Raw genomic sequence first — 19,835 nt, 5'->3', positions numbered from 1 at the left:
TTATCCATATATAGCACACTTTGAATCGTTTAATACTGCAGAGCGGGGTGATGCTAAGACCTCCGGAGGTTCCTTTTCCCATAGGGAGGTCTAATATTAAATGATTCAAAGTGTGCTATATATGGATAAGAAGCCACACTGAGGCTTTGGATAGCGTCACTACTCAAATCTCCAGACCTTGTTGGTAATTTGCTACGTATGACTCCCTGTGATCACCAGACAGAATAAATAGGTGAGTTTTTCCCTTTGACATTCCTGTGTGATACTGGTGTTCTTGGTGGGCACCTATCGATACACCCGCTGGCAGTGCTTCTTTTATTTATTTATTTTCAATTGCATGATGGAACATTTTGCACGCAAGACAAAAATATGACTGCATATACTCTTACCAAATACCCCTGACGAAGGTGCTTGAACCAGAAACGCGTCGGGTATCGGAGACCACTATGTACCAGAGAGTAAAATCAATTGTCATGCAAATCATGTTCTCTGTCTTTTCTTTTTTTTTCTTCTTTTTTGATTTTGTATTTTTTGATATGTCTTTTTAAACCAACGATCGTTTTACGATTGAACGATTTTATATATACATAATAAATATATTTTCTAATCTACCTATGTGTGGTTGTTGCCTACGAAGTCCCAGCGAAGGGGGATCTTCTTTTCTAGTTATACACCAAGGACGTGGCAACAACACGCCTATCTGACATGGTGAAATCCCCTTTTTGCTACAGGCTCAAATTAAAAACATTAATAAAATGCACAATGTTGGTGTATTTATTATTTTTTTTTTTGCAAAAGGTGGAATATGCCTTTAAAGTAGATCCAGCACTATAACAGGCGCACTGATGAGATACATAATAAAGAAGGTTCAGTGTAGGTCCAGGATAATGGATTAATAAAGTAGACTGTAGATGGCAGCCTATGGAGGAGCAGATGATGAAACGCACCTTCCTGCCGGTTAGCCATGAGGATTCTGGGCATCAGCTTCTCCTGGCAGTAAGCTCGGAAGCTGTCTCTAATCATGATCTCATCCTCTGTCAGCTGGGAGTCAAGACAGAGAGCGTCCCGCCAGTCAAACCGCGTCTGGGCTGAAAGGAATCACAATACGTATGTGACACATAGAAATAGTAATAGAAATGATACGCATGAGAAAAAAAAAAGAAAGAAAACTAAACTGCATGTGACCAATGCATATGACCTGTTGTAGCTTCCAGAAGAATTATAATTCTGTTTAGCCGGTCTTGTGATCTAGATACCCCTTGCCTGACAGCAGACCTCCTCTGCAGCAACACACCTTCAGGTCAAAAACGCCATCCCAAATGATGTATATATCATAAAAGGTTTGATTACATACGAAGAACAAAAAAAACATAACAACGCATTCCCACCCCTTTACCTGAACAGTAAAGGAACAACATCAAGCTGCTGATTCCTACTGACAGTGAATGTGTGCTGAATAAGAGCCCTGATTGGCTCCTGGTGCTGCCCTTCTCTATTAGCTTACTGCTATAAAGTAAATTACAGGAGTTCAGATTTGGCCTCTGTTTCCACTAGTGCGACGTGTCATGCAACTTGTCACAGCCCATAGATTTCAATGGCACTCGTTCCAGTCTACTTAGACTTTGAAAAGGTTCCTGCACTACTTAGATGCGACTTTTGATGTAACTTTGCTCCAGAGACTGTAAAGATGGATAAAAGCTGCGCTCAAAAGTCGCATCAAAGTTGCACTGCACAGTCGCACTCTAAATCACACGACTTTGGGGGTCGCAATAGTGGAAACGCAGCCTTGAAGAGACCCTGTTGCCAACTTAAAAAACGTCAGCTAAGGCTCCATTCACACTTGTGCGATTCCAAGAAGAATTTTTTTTTTTTTTACATTGTTATATTGGCTATGTTTTATAGCAGAAAGTAAAAAATATTGTTTTTTGCAAAATTTTCTGTCTTCTTTTCACTTATATCACGCAGAGGTGATCAAATACCACCAAAAGAAAGCTGTATTTGTGTGGAAAAATAATGATATAAATTTCATTTGGGTGCTGCGTTGCATGAATGCGCAATTCCCAGTTAAAGTAGTGCAGTGTTAAATAGCAAAAAATGGCCTGGTCAGGGGGCAAAATGGTTAAAGCTGCCTCAAAATTAAGATTTTCATATTTTTGGTTTATTTATATGAAAAAAAAATCATATGTGAAAAGTTACGCTTCTGATCCAAACACATAACAAACGTGGATAGTACAAGTTATGAAAACAAGGAAACTCACGTTTTGCGCTTTTCTTTTCCTTCTGTACGCTGGCATCTGGAGGATTGAATGCATAAATAATATTTTTTAGCAACAGATGCTGTCATTTGGTTACAGGAAATCCCTAGCAGAAAAGGAACACCCACACCATTGGCTGAGAGTCTAACTGTGTGTATTTCATCACATAAATCCGAAAAGACAAGCCAACGCGTTTCAGGTGTACTGAAGGGCTTTCTTCATCAGGGCTAAATGTGCTGACTGAGGTAATGCTGGCCGGACTCAAAAGATCCATATGTAGAAATGTTTATATTAGAAAGCAGGCTTTAGCAGCTGCCTAACTTACCTTAAAGGTAAACCCTCATGGTTTTTCACCTTAATGTATTCTATGCATTAAGGTGAAAAACCTTCTGTAGTGCAGTAGCCCCCCCGTTTTACTTACCTGAACGTGGACTTTCTCCGGCCGGGAACAAGCACACCATCTCTAGCTTGTGTCCTGATTGGATAGATTAATATCATTGCAGCCATGGGCTCCCGCTGCTGTCAATCAAATTCAATGATGTGGGCGGGGCCGAGTCCTGCTTTCCGTGTGAATACACGCAAAAGCAGGACTCGGGAGCGCTTCTCCAACATGGACACCCAATGCGGGGAGGAGCTACCAGCGCCGCTGAGGGACCCCAGAAGAGGAGAATCGGGGCCACTCTGTGCAAAATGAACTGCACAGTGGAGGCAAGTATGACATGTTTGTTATTTTAAAAAAACAAGTGGTTACAACCCCTTTAAAGTATTACTAAACCCACAACACAAAAACAGTCTGTATATGCAGTAAAGCATGCTTATTATACTCACTGTGGAACCTAAGGAGTTAATCCTCTGCATTGTGTAACAAGGCTGTTTGATCCTGTCTTCTCTGATCCTCCCCTCCTTCCACTGACTCCTAATAATTTTGTGATAACACAGACTCTATGGAGTCACTCTGCACATGCTCAGTTTGGTGTGTATTGCTATAGAGGTTTTTTTTTTCTTGGGAGAATGCATATGATCAGCACAAGGCCAATCAGCACTGTCCAGACATAGGGTCAGGAATCCTGCAGCCTGATAGGACAGTCTGAAATCTCCTACAAGCTTTAACCAGTGCTTGGCTGGACACTGATAGAAGTCACAAGACTGCTATATACTGCTGATGAGAAAAGGTATTTAGCAGTTTAAATTTCCTAAAACTATTACATTTCCATGTTCTGTGTACTGCGGGAGACCAGATATAGTGAATGCAGGGTGCTGGGTTTAGTAACACTTTAACAGCAGTAGGCTTATATTTTAGGTTTTTATGACACTTGACCCTTTCGCTGCCAGAGACGTTCTTGAGTTCTTTTGCACGCGTTTAAAATCGTTTTAGGCCTGCAGATTCGTTAAAACCGCCAAAACATTATTTTCTGAAAGCCGACACCCTGGAGAATAAAATACTGATAGTTCCAATTTTTTTTATGGCACACAATATTAGCGCAATGCTTTATCAGGCAAAAAACTATTTCAGTAACAAATGCACCAAACGTAATTTTAGGTCATACAAACCCAATGGATTACCCGATTTTTAATAAAATATAAAAAAGACGAGGTTGCAATGAGTAAATGGATAACTGAAATGTCAAGCCTTAAAACCGTGTGATGCCATGACAAGCTTCAGTACTCAAAGTTTTCCACAGGTGAGGCTTTAAAAGCCCCCACAGGTGATCCGTTTAGAGCATGGGTGCTCAACCTGTGGCCCTTCAGCTGTTGCAGGAACTACAAGTCCCGTCATGCCTCATGGGACTTGTAGTTCTGTAGCAGCTGGAGAGCCGTAGGTTAAGCACCCATAGTTTAGAGCCAACCATGAATAATGGGCCTAGAATTATGTTACATAGTTAGTCTGGTTAAAAAAAGACACAAGTCCATCTAGTTCAGCCAATAAAAAATAAGTAAATAAAATCATACAATCCCATATACACAGTGATATGTAACATGTATAGCGCAATCAACATTTTTCTGTATAGGCGCCCCTGATGCATATGTGTTTGTATGTGCAGGTATGTGGGGGGGCTCAAACATTTTTTTTGGGGGGGGGGGGCTTAGTGTAACTTAATATTTTAGACTTTTTTGCTCACTAAACTTTTTTTTTATCACATAGGGGACAACGCCCACCCCCCCCATGGTATACTTTTTTTAGACAGATTATCTTTAACGAAATATCAGGGGTCTTTTAGACCCATGATGTCTCACTACCCTCCACTAAAGCTAATGAAGTGCAGATTGTGACAGCAGGACCCGGAAGTGACAATTCCAGATTCTTACTAGTTAGGTAAGATTAGCCAATATTTGCTGGCCTCCCACCACTCTACCCGGCCCAGCTTCACCAATGGGAGTACGGAGTCTCGGAAAAATGACGGGGGCACGCAAGGAGATGGAGCAAATGTCCCTGGGGTATGTGGAAATAATCAGTTGGTCCTACAGATGTCTGATCGATTCGATTGACAATGGACAGTCGGATTGTCAGATTTACACACGTTCCTGGAGTGAGTAACCACCCCCCCACCCCCGCTGATGACATATGATATACATTGGTGGCAGTGAAAAAGTCAAAGAAAGGAAGCCGTATCATTTTTCAGATTCAAAATATTCACAAAGAACATTTGTTGCATAGGTGAGCAGTCATTCTGGCATTATACAGCAGACACTACTATATCTATGGAACCCCTGGAGATCACTGACCCCCCCCCGGCTGTGATCTCCCCAGCCAAGTGAACAGGACATGTCACCCCAAAGATTTCTCCGGATTTTTGGCCCCTTTCACACTTGTGCGACTTGTCCTGCGACTTGGGACTGCAAAGTCACATGACGAGTCGTAATCCACGATTTTTAATAAGTACCATTCATATCTGTGCGACTTCAAAGTAGTCCCTGCATTACTTTGGTCCGACTTTGAGGTGCCTAGACCTCAACATTACACAGGCATTGCTTCAAGTCACGGCAAAATCGTGTCAAAAAGTTGCAGTAAAATTGTGCGACTTTCAGGTCGCACAAGTGTGAAAGGGGCCGTAGGGGGGCCCACGTGGCATCTCTAGTCACAAGACTAGATGGGGGGGTGGGGAGAGCCAAGAATTTGGCACCTTTAAGAACACCGATTTGATATACATCACATGTGAGAAAAGTTATAATGTGGATTTTAGGGCTAAGGATACACATTTTATTGTTTGGGGTTACATAAGGCATTGAGCAGATTCTGGCACATAAAGTCTGCTTTTATTTTAATAATGACTGTAAAGTCTTCTTGAAGCACTCTTGCGCCACCTTGTGGTAATACTGAGAACTGTGCCAATCAAAGTCATACTTTTGGCAAACCTAAAGCAACAAAAAACAAAGCCGCATATCAGTGCGATTTGCACCTCCGATTTCATTGTGGCTTGCAACTTCACAGATTTCATTGCGGCTTGCAACTTAATTTAACAGAAGTTGCAAAAAAATGTCCAAAAAAGTAGTGCAGGAACCTTTTTCAAAGTCGCTATGACTTGAGTTGCAACAATTTGAATGGTTCCAGGGCTTAAGCATGAGAACTGAGCGATCGCTCAGTTCTTGGTCAGTTCAGAGATCTGCTCCTCCAGCACATCTCAATAATATGGTCAGGATCCTTCCAGGGCCTGAAATGTCTCTGCCACGTCAGCTGACAGTGGTCTGACCCTGGGTCACAGGAGTGCAAAATTAAGTGCACTTCACTGACCCAGAAGAGAAGTATGGCCACAAAAGCTTTGGCCCTATTTCTCTTATAAAGCTTAAGTTGCCTTCCCTGGTTTCTCTGTCCCCCCCTCATTAACATGCTAATAAAAAATGTCAATAAAACATTTTACATTTTCATTACTGAAAGGATCATATTAAAAGCCCCTTGTGTTTTGTAATCTAATATACAAACTGAGCCTTTTGTAATAATATAAATGAACCATCATGACTCCATTTTGTATGAAGTCCCTTATTATGCAAGTTCAAACTTGTGTTATGCCGTGTATACACAAGCGGACTTTTCGACGGACTAGGTCGGACAATTCGACCGTGTGTGGGCTCCAGCGGGCTTTTTTTTTCCCAAAAAGTCAGACGGACCTAGAAATAAAACATGTTTCAAATCTTTCCAACGGACTCGAGTCCGGTCGAAAAGTCCGCTCATCTGTATGCTAGTCCGACGGACAAAAACCGACGCTAGGGCAGCTATTGGCTGCTGGCTATGAACTTCCTTATTTTAGTCCGGTCGTACGTCATCACGTACAAATCCGTCGGACTTTGGTTGATCGTGTGTAGGCAAGTCCGTTCATTCGAAAGTCCGTCTCGGAATTTCTCAAGCCTCAAGCCTGTTCTCAGAATGTATATCCTGTTTAGCCTTAGGCAATTAGCTAAGATATGTGACTAATGACCAGATGTCCTATCTAACTGTTGATAGATATACATCCAGTAACAACCTGTATAACCCTAGACACGTATGCACTGAACTAACCACTCCCCCTCCTTTGTTCTATACTGAATATAAGCTACTTTCGCGCTCAATAAACTTAGACATCTTATGAATACACAACCTGCCTCTCGTTCAGTCATTCGGTGTCTCCAGATATCTGAGGGCGCTGTTGGTGTACCTATAAGAAGGGTGGTCACCCAGAATACCTAATATTTCCTTTCAATTACATACCTTATTTTACAACCAGTGCTTCTTTATGCAATGCAGGCAGATCATGGCTGGTGGTTGGGGCCTGTACATAGCTTCCTGAGAACATCATAGCACTCTGCCTCAGTACTTCTCTCAAGAGCCCTCAGCCATGATGCAAGCAGAGGGCTTACTCTGAGAATGAATTATGCAAATACTTTGAAGGGTGGCTGTCAATCTGGAGGAGTGAGTGTTCCTAAGCAGACTGCATTATATATGCAGACCAACCTAGGTGACGCTCCCACCTGTGATGATGATCCATGGCTGAATGAACTGAAATCTAATGAATAAAAGATGCGAGTCAGGAACAGACAGGCAGGGGAGAAAAAAGTTAGATGTAGCGAGACATCCTCCAGCCAAGTAAGGCAGGCTTGATCTGATTTACTGCAGCTTTTAATGCACATTGTGAGACGCTCACAGTGTGGAGTGCAACCAGAGTAAGTAATGTCAGTACAGGAGGGGGGCCTGTACAACTGTGCAACGTTGAAGGGAAGGCTGTTCATCTTTAAGAGTCCTTTCACACTGGGGCGGGGGCGGCGTCGGCGGTAAAACGCCGCTATTATTAGCGGCGTTTTACCGTCGGTATGCGGCCGCTAGCGGGGCGGTTTTACCCCCCGCTAGCGGCCAAGAAAGGGTTAAATACCACCGCAAAGCGCCTCTGCAGAGGTGCTTTGCCAGCGGTATAGCCGCGCCGTCCCATTGATTTCAATGGGCAGGAGCGGTAAAGGAGCGGTATACACTCCGCTCCTTCACCGCTCCGAAGATGCTGCTAGCAGGACTTTTTTTACCGGCATGCCAGCGCATCGCTCCAGTGTGAAAGCCCTCGGGGCTTTCACACTGGAATGAAAGCAGCAGCACTTTCGGGTCGGTTTGCAGGCGCTATTATTAGCGCAATAGCGCCTGCAAACCGCCCCAGTGTGAAAGGGCTCTTAATGACAAGTTCACATGTAACATGTTCCCTCCCCAGCGATCCGCTGCCTCTGTGTGGTGACAGCAGTATGGGAAGAAGTTTCCTGTACCAACTGTCACTTTCTGAAAACAGGATGGCCGCGTCATTCATTCATTGAGTTCTGTGAATGAACTACAAGTACCAACATATTTTGCAGCTGTTGGCTTGTAGTTTTCAATGAACAATGTACAGGCAGACAGCTTGCACTGACAGTCTGCAGGAGCTCTGCATGGCAGTAGCGATCTACTGATCACAGGTGCGATGTTTTCCAAGCGCCAAAAAAAATATTTAAAAAAAATAAATTTGTAAATGCACATTTTTTTTTTCCTGCAAAAAATGTGCAATTATTTTTATTTTTTTTTATTATATTATTATTATTATTATTATTAATAATTTTATTTTTTTTAATTATTATTATTTTTTAAGGCAAACCTATCCTTTCCGGACCAGCAAGCCGCAGTTTTGCTGTGGCAGGCTGGCTCCCCTGCACGAAATCATGTTACTGTATGTGATCTCGTGAGGTCCAGATAGCAGGCGTGCGCGCTGTGCGGCGGGGGTGCCGAAGCTCGTGGCAGACGGTCGCGACGACCGCCAGCCACGGGCGATCGTGACCAGGAGACACAGAACAGGAACGGGTGTGTGTAAACACACCCGTCCCTGTTCTGTTCTGACAGCAGTGACAGATTGTGTGTTCCTATTAGCTAGGAACCACGATCTGTCACTTCCTGTAGTTAGTCCCCACCCCCTACAGTTAGAATCATCTCCCAGGGAACACAATTAACCCCTTCACTGCCAGTGACATTTTTACAGTAATCAATGCATTTTGAATCGCACTGATCGCTGTATTAATGCCAATGGTTCCAAAAATGTGTCAAAATTGTCCAATGTGTCCTCCATAATGTCGCAGTCACGATAAAATTCGCAGATTGCCGCCATTACTAGTAAAAAAAAAAAATAATAATAATAAAAATGCTATAAATCTATCCTCTATTTTGTAGACGCTATAACTTTTGCGTAAACCAATCAATATACGCTTATTGCGATTTTTTTTACCAAAAATATGTAGAAGAATACATATCGGCCTAAACTGAGGAAAAAAAATGTTCTATATATTTTTGGGGGATATTTATTATAGCAATACACATGCTCCCAGCTGCTTAAATGTAAATCTTACAGGCCTGACTGTCAGATGGAATCAATTTTGTGGCCCAATCACTTCTAAGCCCCCTGGTACATTTGTCATCCATCTCCTCTTCCTACTAAGAACCCAGAGGTGACATGAAAAACATCACTTCCGGGTCCAGCTGTCACTTCCCCTCACCACTGTGACTGAGGAAGAATCTAATGGGGCACGAGCTCCTCAAATGGGGGGCAGGTCAGACATTAGGGACCATAAAAGACCCCTGATGGCTCATTAAAGAGAACCTGTCCCTTTTTGTTCCCAATGTGATAAAAAAATAAAGTTAGTTAAAAAAAAAAAAAAGTGTAAACAAATAAGTATTAACAAATAAGTTGCACCCAACTTAAAGCTGAGTAGCAGCACTAACTGCATGATGGGAGCTCCTTTTTTCCACGGTTCAGTGGTTTCGCTAGGACATGCCGGAGGTGCACATGTACCTGGCAGTTAATGGCATTTAGCATTGTTTTGCAGAACGTGGTAGAGTTTCTTTTTATGGATGTACACTGATAAGACAATCCTCACCTTTCTGCTTGGCAGCGGTGCCCTGCGCCCTTACTGCACACACCTGGATGCCACGTCTCACACTTCTTAACAGGTGCAATGAACTTCCAGTTAGTGACATTGTGGTAACTGAAAATAAAATAAAAAAAAAAAAAAAAAAAAAAGATAGTGCAGTAAATAAAAGAACAAGTCCTGGTGTGTATCCAGTTATACAGATCATAGTGGCTGCCGTAAAAAAAGGTGCTTCAGGCGGTCACCGCTATAGCCCTACATTCTTTTTTTAACAAATGAAACCACCAAGCTCCTCATTCACTCCCTTGTTATCTCTCGCCTTGACTATTGCAACTCCCTTCTCATTGGCCTACCTCTCCATAGGCTATCCCCTCTTCAGTCTATCATGAATGCTGCTGCCAGACTTATCCACCTTACCAACCGCTCAGTGTCTGCCAACCCTCTCCTCCAATCCCTACACTGGCTCCCAATCACCCAGCGAATTAAATTCAAAATACTAACCACAACATACAAAGCCATTCACAACTCTGCCCCGAGCTACATCACCAATCTTGTCTCCAAATATCACCCAAATCGTCCTCTCCGCTCTTCTCAAGACCTCCTGCTTTCAAGCTCTCTCGCATGCTCGTCTCCAGGATTTCTCCAAAGCCTCTCCCATCCTCTGGAACTCGCTACCTCCACTGGTCCGGCTATCCCCTACTCTTGCTACCTTCAGGCAATCCCTGAAAACTCATCTCTTCAGGAAAGCCTATCACGTCTCCAACTAATCTTCTACTATTTCCATCAGCTCATTCCCCACAGTTACAACTTTTTGTATCACCTGCCCCACCCTATTAGATTGTAAGCTCTTCTGAGCAGGGTCCTCTTAATCCTCCTGTATTTTATTGTATTGTAACTGTATTGTCTCCTTTTTATATTGTAAAGCGCTGCGTAAACTGTTGGCGCTATATAAATCCTGTATTATAATAATAATACATTTCCCCATCTCACTTTGTTTTCAGAGTCAGATCCCATCTGGTAAACTTTCAGTGAAAGATGATGCACAGCAAGGCAAAACACTATGCAGCCCTACTGCATTATAGTAAAAAAAAAAATACCATGCAACATAAACTGGAACTACCACCATTTTATTCTCCAGGGTCTCTGCTTTCAGAAAATATATAATGTTTGGGGGTTTTGACTAATGTTCAGGCCTGTGTGCAAAAAAACGCAAAAACGGTTTTGGCAGAAAAAGGGTTCATCTTGGGGCTGCTCCGATACAGTATTTTTTTTTTAAATTGGCGATTATGTGTACCGATACTTTCGTCAAGTACTGGCCGATACCGAGTACCGATAATTTACAGTGCGATATGTGTCAATACAAAAACAATTGGCGCGCATTGCAAAGAATCGCATGCGATTTTCCCCCACTGCTCCTGTGTGTATAAAACGGGATTAGAGCACCATCTAGCGGGCAGTTTAAAAAAAGGTTAGAACTCACAGTACAAATCTGGCCACATGCAAAATAATCGACATAGGTGTCCCGGTCCGGCTGATGGTAGCAAATGATGGCAGTACTCACAGGGCTAGAGGAGAAGTTCTGGGATCCCATGGGTATAAGGTGAAAGTGTCAGCTTGGTTACAGACTGAGTCTACATCTTCTCTAGCCCTGTGAGAACCTCCAGCGGCCCTGATTTGCTACCATCGGCGGGACCGGGACACCTTTGTAGACATCATCGTTGTCATTGCATGTGGCCAGATGTGTACTGTGAGTTCTAACATTTTTTTTAAACTGCCCCCTAGATGGCGCTTTTAATCCCTTTCTAAAACACACAGGAGCAGTGGGGGGAAAATCGCATGTGGTTCGAACAGGAATCGCACTGCATTCCTGTTCAAATCCCATGTGATTCTTTGCAGCGCGATGTGTGCCCATTCATTTTGTACTGACGCAATTCGCACTGCAAAGTATTGGTTTCGGTAGCGGGAGCATTTGGGCGACTACCTATACTCGCTCAAATGCTTGGTATTGGCAACGATACCGGTATTGGTATCAATGCATCTCTAGTTAAAGGAATTGTAAGCCCTGTTTTTTTGGGGTTTTTTTTTAATAATATACATGTCATACTTATCTCCACTGTGCAGTCAGTTTTGCACAGAGTGGCCCCGATCCTCCTCTTCTGGGGTCCCCCGGTGGCACTGGTAGCTCCTCCCCTGCATCAAGTGCCCACGTTGGAGAAGGCTCTCCTAAAGTGGACACGCCTGCAGGCACACTCCCGAGTCCTACTTCTGTGTACATTCACAAAGAATGCAGGACTCGTCCCAGAACCCCCCCCCCGTCATTGAATTTGATTGACAGCAGCGGGTGCTATCAATCTGTCCAATCAAGAGCCAAGACAACGGGCAGAGAGGTAGGACGCTTCTCCGGCGGGGGAACGAACAGGCTCAGGTGAGTAAAACGGGGGGGCTGGTCAGTGTCAGAAGTTTTTTCACCTTCATGCATAGGATGCACAAAGGTGAAAAAACATGAGGGTTTACAACCCCTTTAATCTAAAACACTGGAGGCCTGAAAAAAATAAAAATCAGCACTGTACTGAGTGCTGGGAAACTTTGTATTATTTAATATGCAGCCACAGCGACATTCTATTCCAGATGTCATCTATTGACGACGTTCCAACTACAAGCTTATTCTCTGTACGAAAAAAGTTTCAGAGAGAATATGGCTCAGGTCACTTTAAAGGGAGTAACTGGAGATTCTGCCAATCGGATGGCTTGTAGCGAGCCTCACCCCCTGCTCCAGCCAATGAGATCAGATTGGTATTAAAAGGCACAGTGAAGGAACAGCTGGAGATGTGAGAGTGACAGGTGACTGGTGGAGACTTGTCTGTGTATAGTGATGGGTTTATGTCCCATGTTCTACACACAGTACACACAATACACACAGTACACAACACAGTACACAACACAAAACTCTGTGTAAACAGTACACAGTTCATGTCTTCTAATACACCAAGAATGAGCAACAGGCATCAATCCTGGATTTATTTTTTAGATGTGATCAACAATTGTTTTATAATTTTAGGTTTCTTTTAATGCCGACTCACAAGGATTTCAATCTTTCTTTAAAGAAGAACTCCACCCTTACAATCCCTTTTTTTTTTTTTTGCTTAAAAATCCCAAAAATCATTCCTGTATGAAATAAAAATAAGTTCTCCCTACAATGCTCCTCTCCGATGCCACCACCTTGAATTCATATTCCCTGCATGAGCAGACCCCCCCCCCAGGGATCTTGGTCAGATCTATGGGACCTGGAAGATCCCAGCAAGCCTGTCTGTGCATGCCTCGGAGCCCTGGCACATGTGTAAACAAGCTGCTGGTCCGGTCAGTGAACTGAACTGGCAGAGACCCTTGCCCCCGTTTTCTGCGCATGATCTTGCAAGCTGCTTTCTGGGAGGTGTCCGACGTAGAAATCCCAGTTTGCAGGACCACTCGCATGTGCAGAAATGCCGCAACGACCCTTGGCATTTCTGCACATTCTCAGTGTCCTGGTACGACATTCTCACATAGGACCTGAACTTTGTTATAGAGAGGGGGGGAGTAGGGTGGGGAGGAGAACATTAAAAAAAAAAAGTGTGAAGGTCATTATTTAGGATCCATTCACAGTTGTGCAACTTGTCATGCAACTTTGGACAGCGACTTCAAAATAGTTCATGCACTACTTTGGTCTGACTTTCATGCAACTTGAGGACCATAGACTTTAATGTTAACCCTCAAAAGTTGCATGAAATTCGAACCTCAATGTTCTCCAATGCAACAGTCCATTATCACTGGTCAAAGCCAAAGTCGTATCCAAGTTGCACCCATCCAAAGTTGCGTCAAAGTTGCACTCCAAAGTCAGCGCAACTTGAGTTGTACAAGTGTGAATGGAGCATTACAGCGGTTGTAAACCTCAGACATGAAATATGAACATATGAACAAAGCATATCTCCCTATAGTGTGTACATGTCTCAATTAAGAGCACTAAGTGTCATTTCTGTCTGCTGTCACATTCCTCTGCTATCTACGTGGATCACTTCTGATAAGTTTTCCTGACACCAAGAGAAACATGATAGGGCAGAGAGCTCCAGCTCACAGCCTGTAATTGACAACCTCAGCTCTGCTCCTGTGTAGAGGGGGGTGTGTCCCTTCCTTCAAATCAGCTCTCGGAGCTCTCCCCACTGAGCGCCGCAGAGTGTAACTTCAGCTCTCCACCCTATTTTCTGACAGGTCCGACAAGTTTTATAAATTATGGACTTTGAACAGATGTAGAGAAGAGAGGGCTCAGATAAACAAGTACAACTTACGTAGGAGAATTAGATTAATCTCTGTGTATCAACCTAAGGCCAGTCACTTCACTGGGTACAACCACTTAAGGGCCTCATTTAGTGTTGCCGAGGCCTGTAGTCCATGAATGGGAAGGCTTGTCTATGGGGCTGGAGCCACAAAGCATGCAGGCAGCCCATGTAGGTCTATGGGGACTCACCTGCACACCTGTCAAGTTACAATGAGCAGCTCTATGGATTTCAGTCTCTCTTAGTGGGCTCCATCTAAAGCCAGTTGTCAGTCTTGGATGGAGTTTCAGAGGCGATGGGGTTAACAGGTTATTTATTTTTACTATACAGAACTTCCAAAATTCACATTCCTTTCCACCACCTTTGATCCCTGACCTCAGAAGGTCAGTCTTCAGTGTACCCAATCGTCCTGTGACTTCAGAGACTGAGCGGGTACAAAGGTCCCGTCACTGCCAGACTCACTCGTTGGTAGACATTCTGAATCATTTATTAGGAACTTTGCACATAACCAGCTCTTTATCTACTGTACCATTCCACTTTCATTAGGAAAGTATAAAACATATATTTTATTATTATTCATTTATATTTCTATAGCACTTTTCTCCCTGGGGACTCAAGTCTGCTCAGATGTTAATTCACTTTTTTTTTTAATTTGATAAAAAAAACAAAAAAAAACATATATATGTTTTTATGTTTGTTTTGTAGCCCTGATGAAGTGGAGAGATCTCTGTGCCTCCGAAACGCGTTGGCTGTTCTGTGTTTTCTCCTTCTGAGCAAATAATATGAACAGCATTTGGACTCAAACTTTTTGTTTGGCACTCCTATTGGATTTTGTACATGTGAGTCTTTAAATGAAGGCTCTGGGCTTTTGGAACACCTTGCTTTTGTTGAGCGCTGTCTTAAATGAAGCCAATGTGCTTTATTGCTATCTGATCTACTGATGGTTTTAATCCAGCACCTCATTTTCACTTGTTCCAGGTCAGATGGTGAGGCAGCCATTTTGGGTATGGTCAGTAGACTATCACACTGGGGCCAATTTCAGAAAGCATCCAATTGACCTACCAGCGTGTCTTTGGAGTATGGGAGGAACCCAGAGTACTCGAGAGGAAAGCCACCCAAGCACAGGGAAAACATGCAAACTCCAGGTAGATAATGTCCTGACCGGGACGCCGTTCTGGGAACCCCAGTACTGCAAGGTAGAAGTGCTAAGCACCAAGTCACTAGGCTTGTGCGCTACAAACTCCATCAACTCCCTGCCAACTGCTAGTCAGCAGATATGTCCAGCTTGCAACCTCTACAGATCAACCATTCATTGAGCATCTCCAAGGTCTTGAATGCTCTACAAACCTCCTTGGTTATGACACCTCCCCTGAGAATGGTTTCCTATATGGGCTGTGTCACTCCAGCCTTGAAAATTCCCTGAAAAACAAGTCAAACAGCTCGAAACAGTGCTATTACCAGAGCTGCTCCATTAAAACAGCTAATCAGCAGAGGTTGCAAGCAAGGCACCCCCGAGAGGAAGCATAAAGATTGACCAGTTTGTCTATGAAGCTAAAAGAGTCAACTTATAACAGAAGGCAGCTTTGTGTCTCATTTCCATCTGGAATCCCAATGATGAGGGGTTCCCATCCCTACGATCATGCTCACGATGTGATCTTTGGTGCTCCTCTAACCTTGGAACCTTACTTTTTTGTGGCCTCATTCCTAAAATGTGCACCCGAGTTGCACTAGCCACTTAACGGTGTTACCAGGATCTGCCACCAGGAGGCGGCACTTGGGATTTTTAGGTCCATATGCACATTTGTTTTTATCAGATCTTTTTAGATACACAAAAAAAGTGCATTTAGGGCAGGGGTGTCAAACTCATTTTCACCATGGGCCGTATCAGCATTTTGTTTGCCGGCTGGTTTAGATGTCCAGAGCACCCCCCCCCCCTTCCATCAGATGTCAAGACCCCCCCCCCCCCACCATCACAGTGCACCCCCCTTACCCTGTGCCGCTGCCAAGAAGAAGCTGGGGGGTGGAGCTGTGAAGCAGAAAGTGTAGAGTCTGGAGGAGGACCAGAAGAGGGCTGGAATCAGCTACCGGAGTCGTCTGCTGAATGCTGAAACCAGGGGAGGCGGAGATGAGGGGGTGTGGCAGCTGCACAGGATCAGCAGGAGGAGTTCTGTCGTCCTCACTGCTGGGACGGGGTGGGGAAAGAAACGAGCCTCTCCACGGCTGCACAGAGAAGCGCAGGATCTGGCGGCAGAGTTCTATCCTCCTCCTCTGCTGTCAACTGCTGAGACAAGCTGGGGGCTGAGACGAAGGGGGTGCCACAGCTGCAGGAGAGGTGCGAGGGCCACGTGAAATGGTCTGGAGAGTCAAATTTGGCATATGTGACTTTGGGTGTGTCTAATAGTGCCCTCCCGAAGAAGGACCCTTCCCTGACCCTCGGGGGCACAACACTCTTGACATGGGCTAGGCACACTAAGGTCCACCTAGCCAAAAAGCCTGATGGACTCCACTTTTCATGGTGAAGCTGACAAATGAGTTTTAGGTGAGGGGCTTTCCCAAAAAGAGCCCCCCCAAAGGCAGGAATGGAAGGAACCTGGTGGCCACACATCCGCTCTCTAAACTACAGGGTAGACCTGGAGAACCACAATATTCATCCTGAGCGGAAAGGAAAACAAATAAAGAAGTACAGGGTACCAAACGTTAAGGAGAAATAAATATGCAAAAATAAAGTGCCAGTGTACGCGCATTGTCTAGGCCTTGCGGCCTGGTAACAAAAATTGCCACGGTCTCGGCCAAAAAGCCTAGCCCATGAGGTGTAGAGCGGAAAAAAAGCTTGGGATGTTGAGGGGCAACAGTGGGGTCCCAACTCCATAGCGCTACTCCAGCACTCCCAAGACACCAATCCCAGGGGGCCCTTTGCCTTCCCAGCCCCCGACCAGACAAGGCAGCACAGTAAAATCAGGAGGCACTCGGCCCCTCCACTAGGGAATTACTCCTGTGCCCCACCTCACCCAGGGAACACCCCCATTCCTGTTTTTCACAGGAAGAGAAATCAAGACCTCCATTATACCAGCTGGGGCACTATACAGTTGGCATCCTAGCCATAGGGCCAGAATAACGGCGGACCACCCCTACCGGACACTGATTAGAACAGACACTTGATCTTAGGCAAGAGACCGAGACTCACATACATATTCATGGGGCCAATTTCTGACAGATGCCAATTAACCAGCCAGCATGTCTTTGGAGTGTGGGACAAACTGGAGTACCCAGAACACACACAAACACAGGGAGAATATGCAAACTCCATGCAGACAGGGCCCTCACCAGGATTCAACCCATGAACCCCAGTGCTGCAAGGCAGAAGTACCAATCACTAAGCCACTGTGCTGCTCCCGCTAAGGGGTTCATGACTTACACTATATTACCAAAAGTATTGGGACGTCTGCCTTTACCTGACATGAACTTTAATGGCCTCCCAGTCTTAGTCCGTACGGTTCAATATTGAGTTGGCCCACCCTTTAGGAGTGTGTCTATGGGAATGTTTGACCATTCTTCCAGAAGCGCATTTGTGAGATCAGGCACTGATGTTGGACGAGAAGGTCTGGCTCGCAGTCTCCGCTCTAATTTATCCCAAAGGTGTTCTATTGGGTTGAGGTCAGGACCCTGCAGACTAGTCAAGTTCACCCACACTATGTTGCCAGAAGTATTGGGCTATCCCTCCAAATCATTTGATGTGGGGATATGGGGTTGTTTTTCAGGGGTTGGGCTTGGCCCTTAGTTCCAGTGAAGGGAACTCTTAAGGCGCCAGCATACCAAGCCATTTTGGGCAATTTAATGCTCACAACTTTGTGGGAACAATTTGGGGATGGTCCCTTCCTGTTCCAACATGACTGCCCACCAGTGCACAAAGCAAGGTCCATAAAGACATGGTGGAGGAACTTGACTGGCCTGCACAGAGTCCTGACCTCAACCCCATAGAATTAGAGCAGAGACTGCAAGCCAGGCCTTCTCTTCCAACATCAGTGCCTGACCTCACAAATTGCTCCTGCATCCTGAGGCACCAGGAGCCCAATACCATTGTTGCCTAGGTAAGAAAACAGGAAGTGCTGTAGCACACAAAATAAATAGTAATAAAAAAAAAACACATAAAATATATATAATTAAAACAGAGCCAAGGGGTGGAGCCAGGTACAAACAACTTTTTTTGGGGGGGGGGGGTTCCCTTTAACGTTTAATAAATGACATATTTCTGCTCAAAGTGCAGCAAGTGAAAGCATCAGCACTATTGCTCACCCAGGGCATGCTGGGACTTACTGTTCACCTATAGCTGCCCCTCCATTAGAAGGTAAGACAGCACAGTGTGCAGCAGCTGCATGTCATTGGGCCAGGACAGGGGCACTGGGGACAGCTGGGAGCAGACACACACATGTCCGAGTCTATAACATGTCACCAGTCCTGTGTGCACTATACAAGTAACAAGTAACAACGACCACAACACACACCACTCACCTTCCCTGCTCCTCTCTGCCTGCTCTGCTGCTTATGAAACTTTGCTCACACCAGCGACCCCTGCTGGACAGCTCCGGCGGCGCTCCATGATGACATCTTGTCATGACGAGGGCGCCATATTGAGTGTGGCAGGAATGTGCACAGACCTCCATGTTTGTTTCGGTAACAGGGGAGAGAGGGCTGTGCGGGGTCATAATGCAAGTTATGCAACATGTATGACTGTAAGAAGATCCCATTCGAAAAACAAATGTATTTAACCCCTTTAGCCCCGAAAGATTTGGCTGCTGAATGACCGGGCCATTTTTTTGCGATTCGGCACTGCGTCCCTTTAACTGACAATTGCGCGGGTGTGGGGCGCTGCACCCAAACAAAATTGATGTCCTTTTTTTACCACAAATAGAGCTTTCTTTTGGTGGTATTTGATCACCTCTGTGGTGTTTATTTTTTGAGCTATAAACAAAAAAAGAGCGACAATTTTGTAAAAAAAACAATATTTTGTAATTTTTGCTGTAATAAATATCCCCATTTTTTTTTTTTTTTTAAAAAGCTATTTTTTTCTCAGTTTAGGTCGGTATGTATTCTTTTACATATTTTTGGTAAAAAAAAAAAAATCGCAATAAGCATATAATGATTGATTTGCGCAAAAGTTATAGTGTCTACAAAATAGGGGATAGATTTATGGCAATTTTTTTTATTTTTATTTTTTTTTACTAGTAATGGCGGAGATCTGCAATTTTTATCGGGACTGCGACATTATGGCAAACACATTCGACACTTTTCACACATTTTTGGGACCATTGGCATTTATGCAGCAATCAGTACTATAAAAATACACCGATTACTGTAAAAATGTCACTGGCAGGGAAGGGGTTAAGTGTGTTCCCTAGTGTGTGTTTCTAACTGTAGGGGGAGGGGACTGACCTAGAGGAAATGACAGATCGTGGTCCCTAGCTATTAGGAACTTACGATCTGTCTCTCCTCACAGAACAGGGATGTGAGTTTACACACACACATCCCTGTTCTGCCTCTCATGCCTGCGATTGCTTGTAGTCGGCGGTCATCGTGACCATCGGCCATGAGCATCGGCACCCCCCGAGTGCGGCGGGCGTGCACCTGCTATCCCAATTAAAGGAGCCGACCTATAGCTACGACAGTTCGCGGGATCGTGCCGACCTGCCACAGTATAATGACGGCGGCTGGTCGGCAAGCGGTTAACCACATAGTGTATAGGGCATTTTTTTACATACATGTTAATTCCTCGCCCCCGTACATGCCACATTTGGAATGTCATTTTTTTTTTGGACTGGGGGGGATAAGTGGGTTCCTGGTTTTGACAGGTACTTCCTGTCCCACTTCCTCCTTCCGTCACTTGGCCGCCTAGGCGACTCCTCTCCCCCTAGGTGGCCCTCTCCTCTCTGCAATCTTC

At 44.5% G+C, this 19,835-nt stretch overlaps 1 protein-coding gene across 1 annotated transcript in view; it reads right to left on the bottom strand.

Annotated features, from left to right (window-relative positions):
* Positions 1–18,551, bottom strand: part of GCDH (glutaryl-CoA dehydrogenase) — a 47,678-nt gene extending 29,127 nt beyond the window's left edge. The window contains exons 1-4 of the mRNA XM_073622635.1: positions 18,410–18,551; positions 9,603–9,710; positions 2,259–2,294; positions 948–1,088 (exon numbers count right to left, since the gene is read on the bottom strand). Of these exons, the coding sequence (XP_073478736.1) occupies positions 948–1,088; positions 2,259–2,294; positions 9,603–9,702 (277 nt within the window). The 5' untranslated portion in view covers positions 9,703–9,710; positions 18,410–18,551. The remainder of the gene's footprint in view (positions 1–947; positions 1,089–2,258; positions 2,295–9,602; positions 9,711–18,409) is intronic.
* Positions 18,552–19,835: the final 1,284 nt, after the last annotated feature.

The sequence above is a fragment of the Aquarana catesbeiana genome, linkage group LG03 (genome assembly GCF_042186555.1).
Source record: "Aquarana catesbeiana isolate 2022-GZ linkage group LG03, ASM4218655v1, whole genome shotgun sequence".
In the NCBI taxonomy this organism is placed as follows: domain Eukaryota; kingdom Metazoa; phylum Chordata; class Amphibia; order Anura; family Ranidae; genus Aquarana; species Aquarana catesbeiana.
Note: the sequence above shows the minus strand (reverse complement) of the source record. Positions and strands in the feature narration are given on the sequence as shown.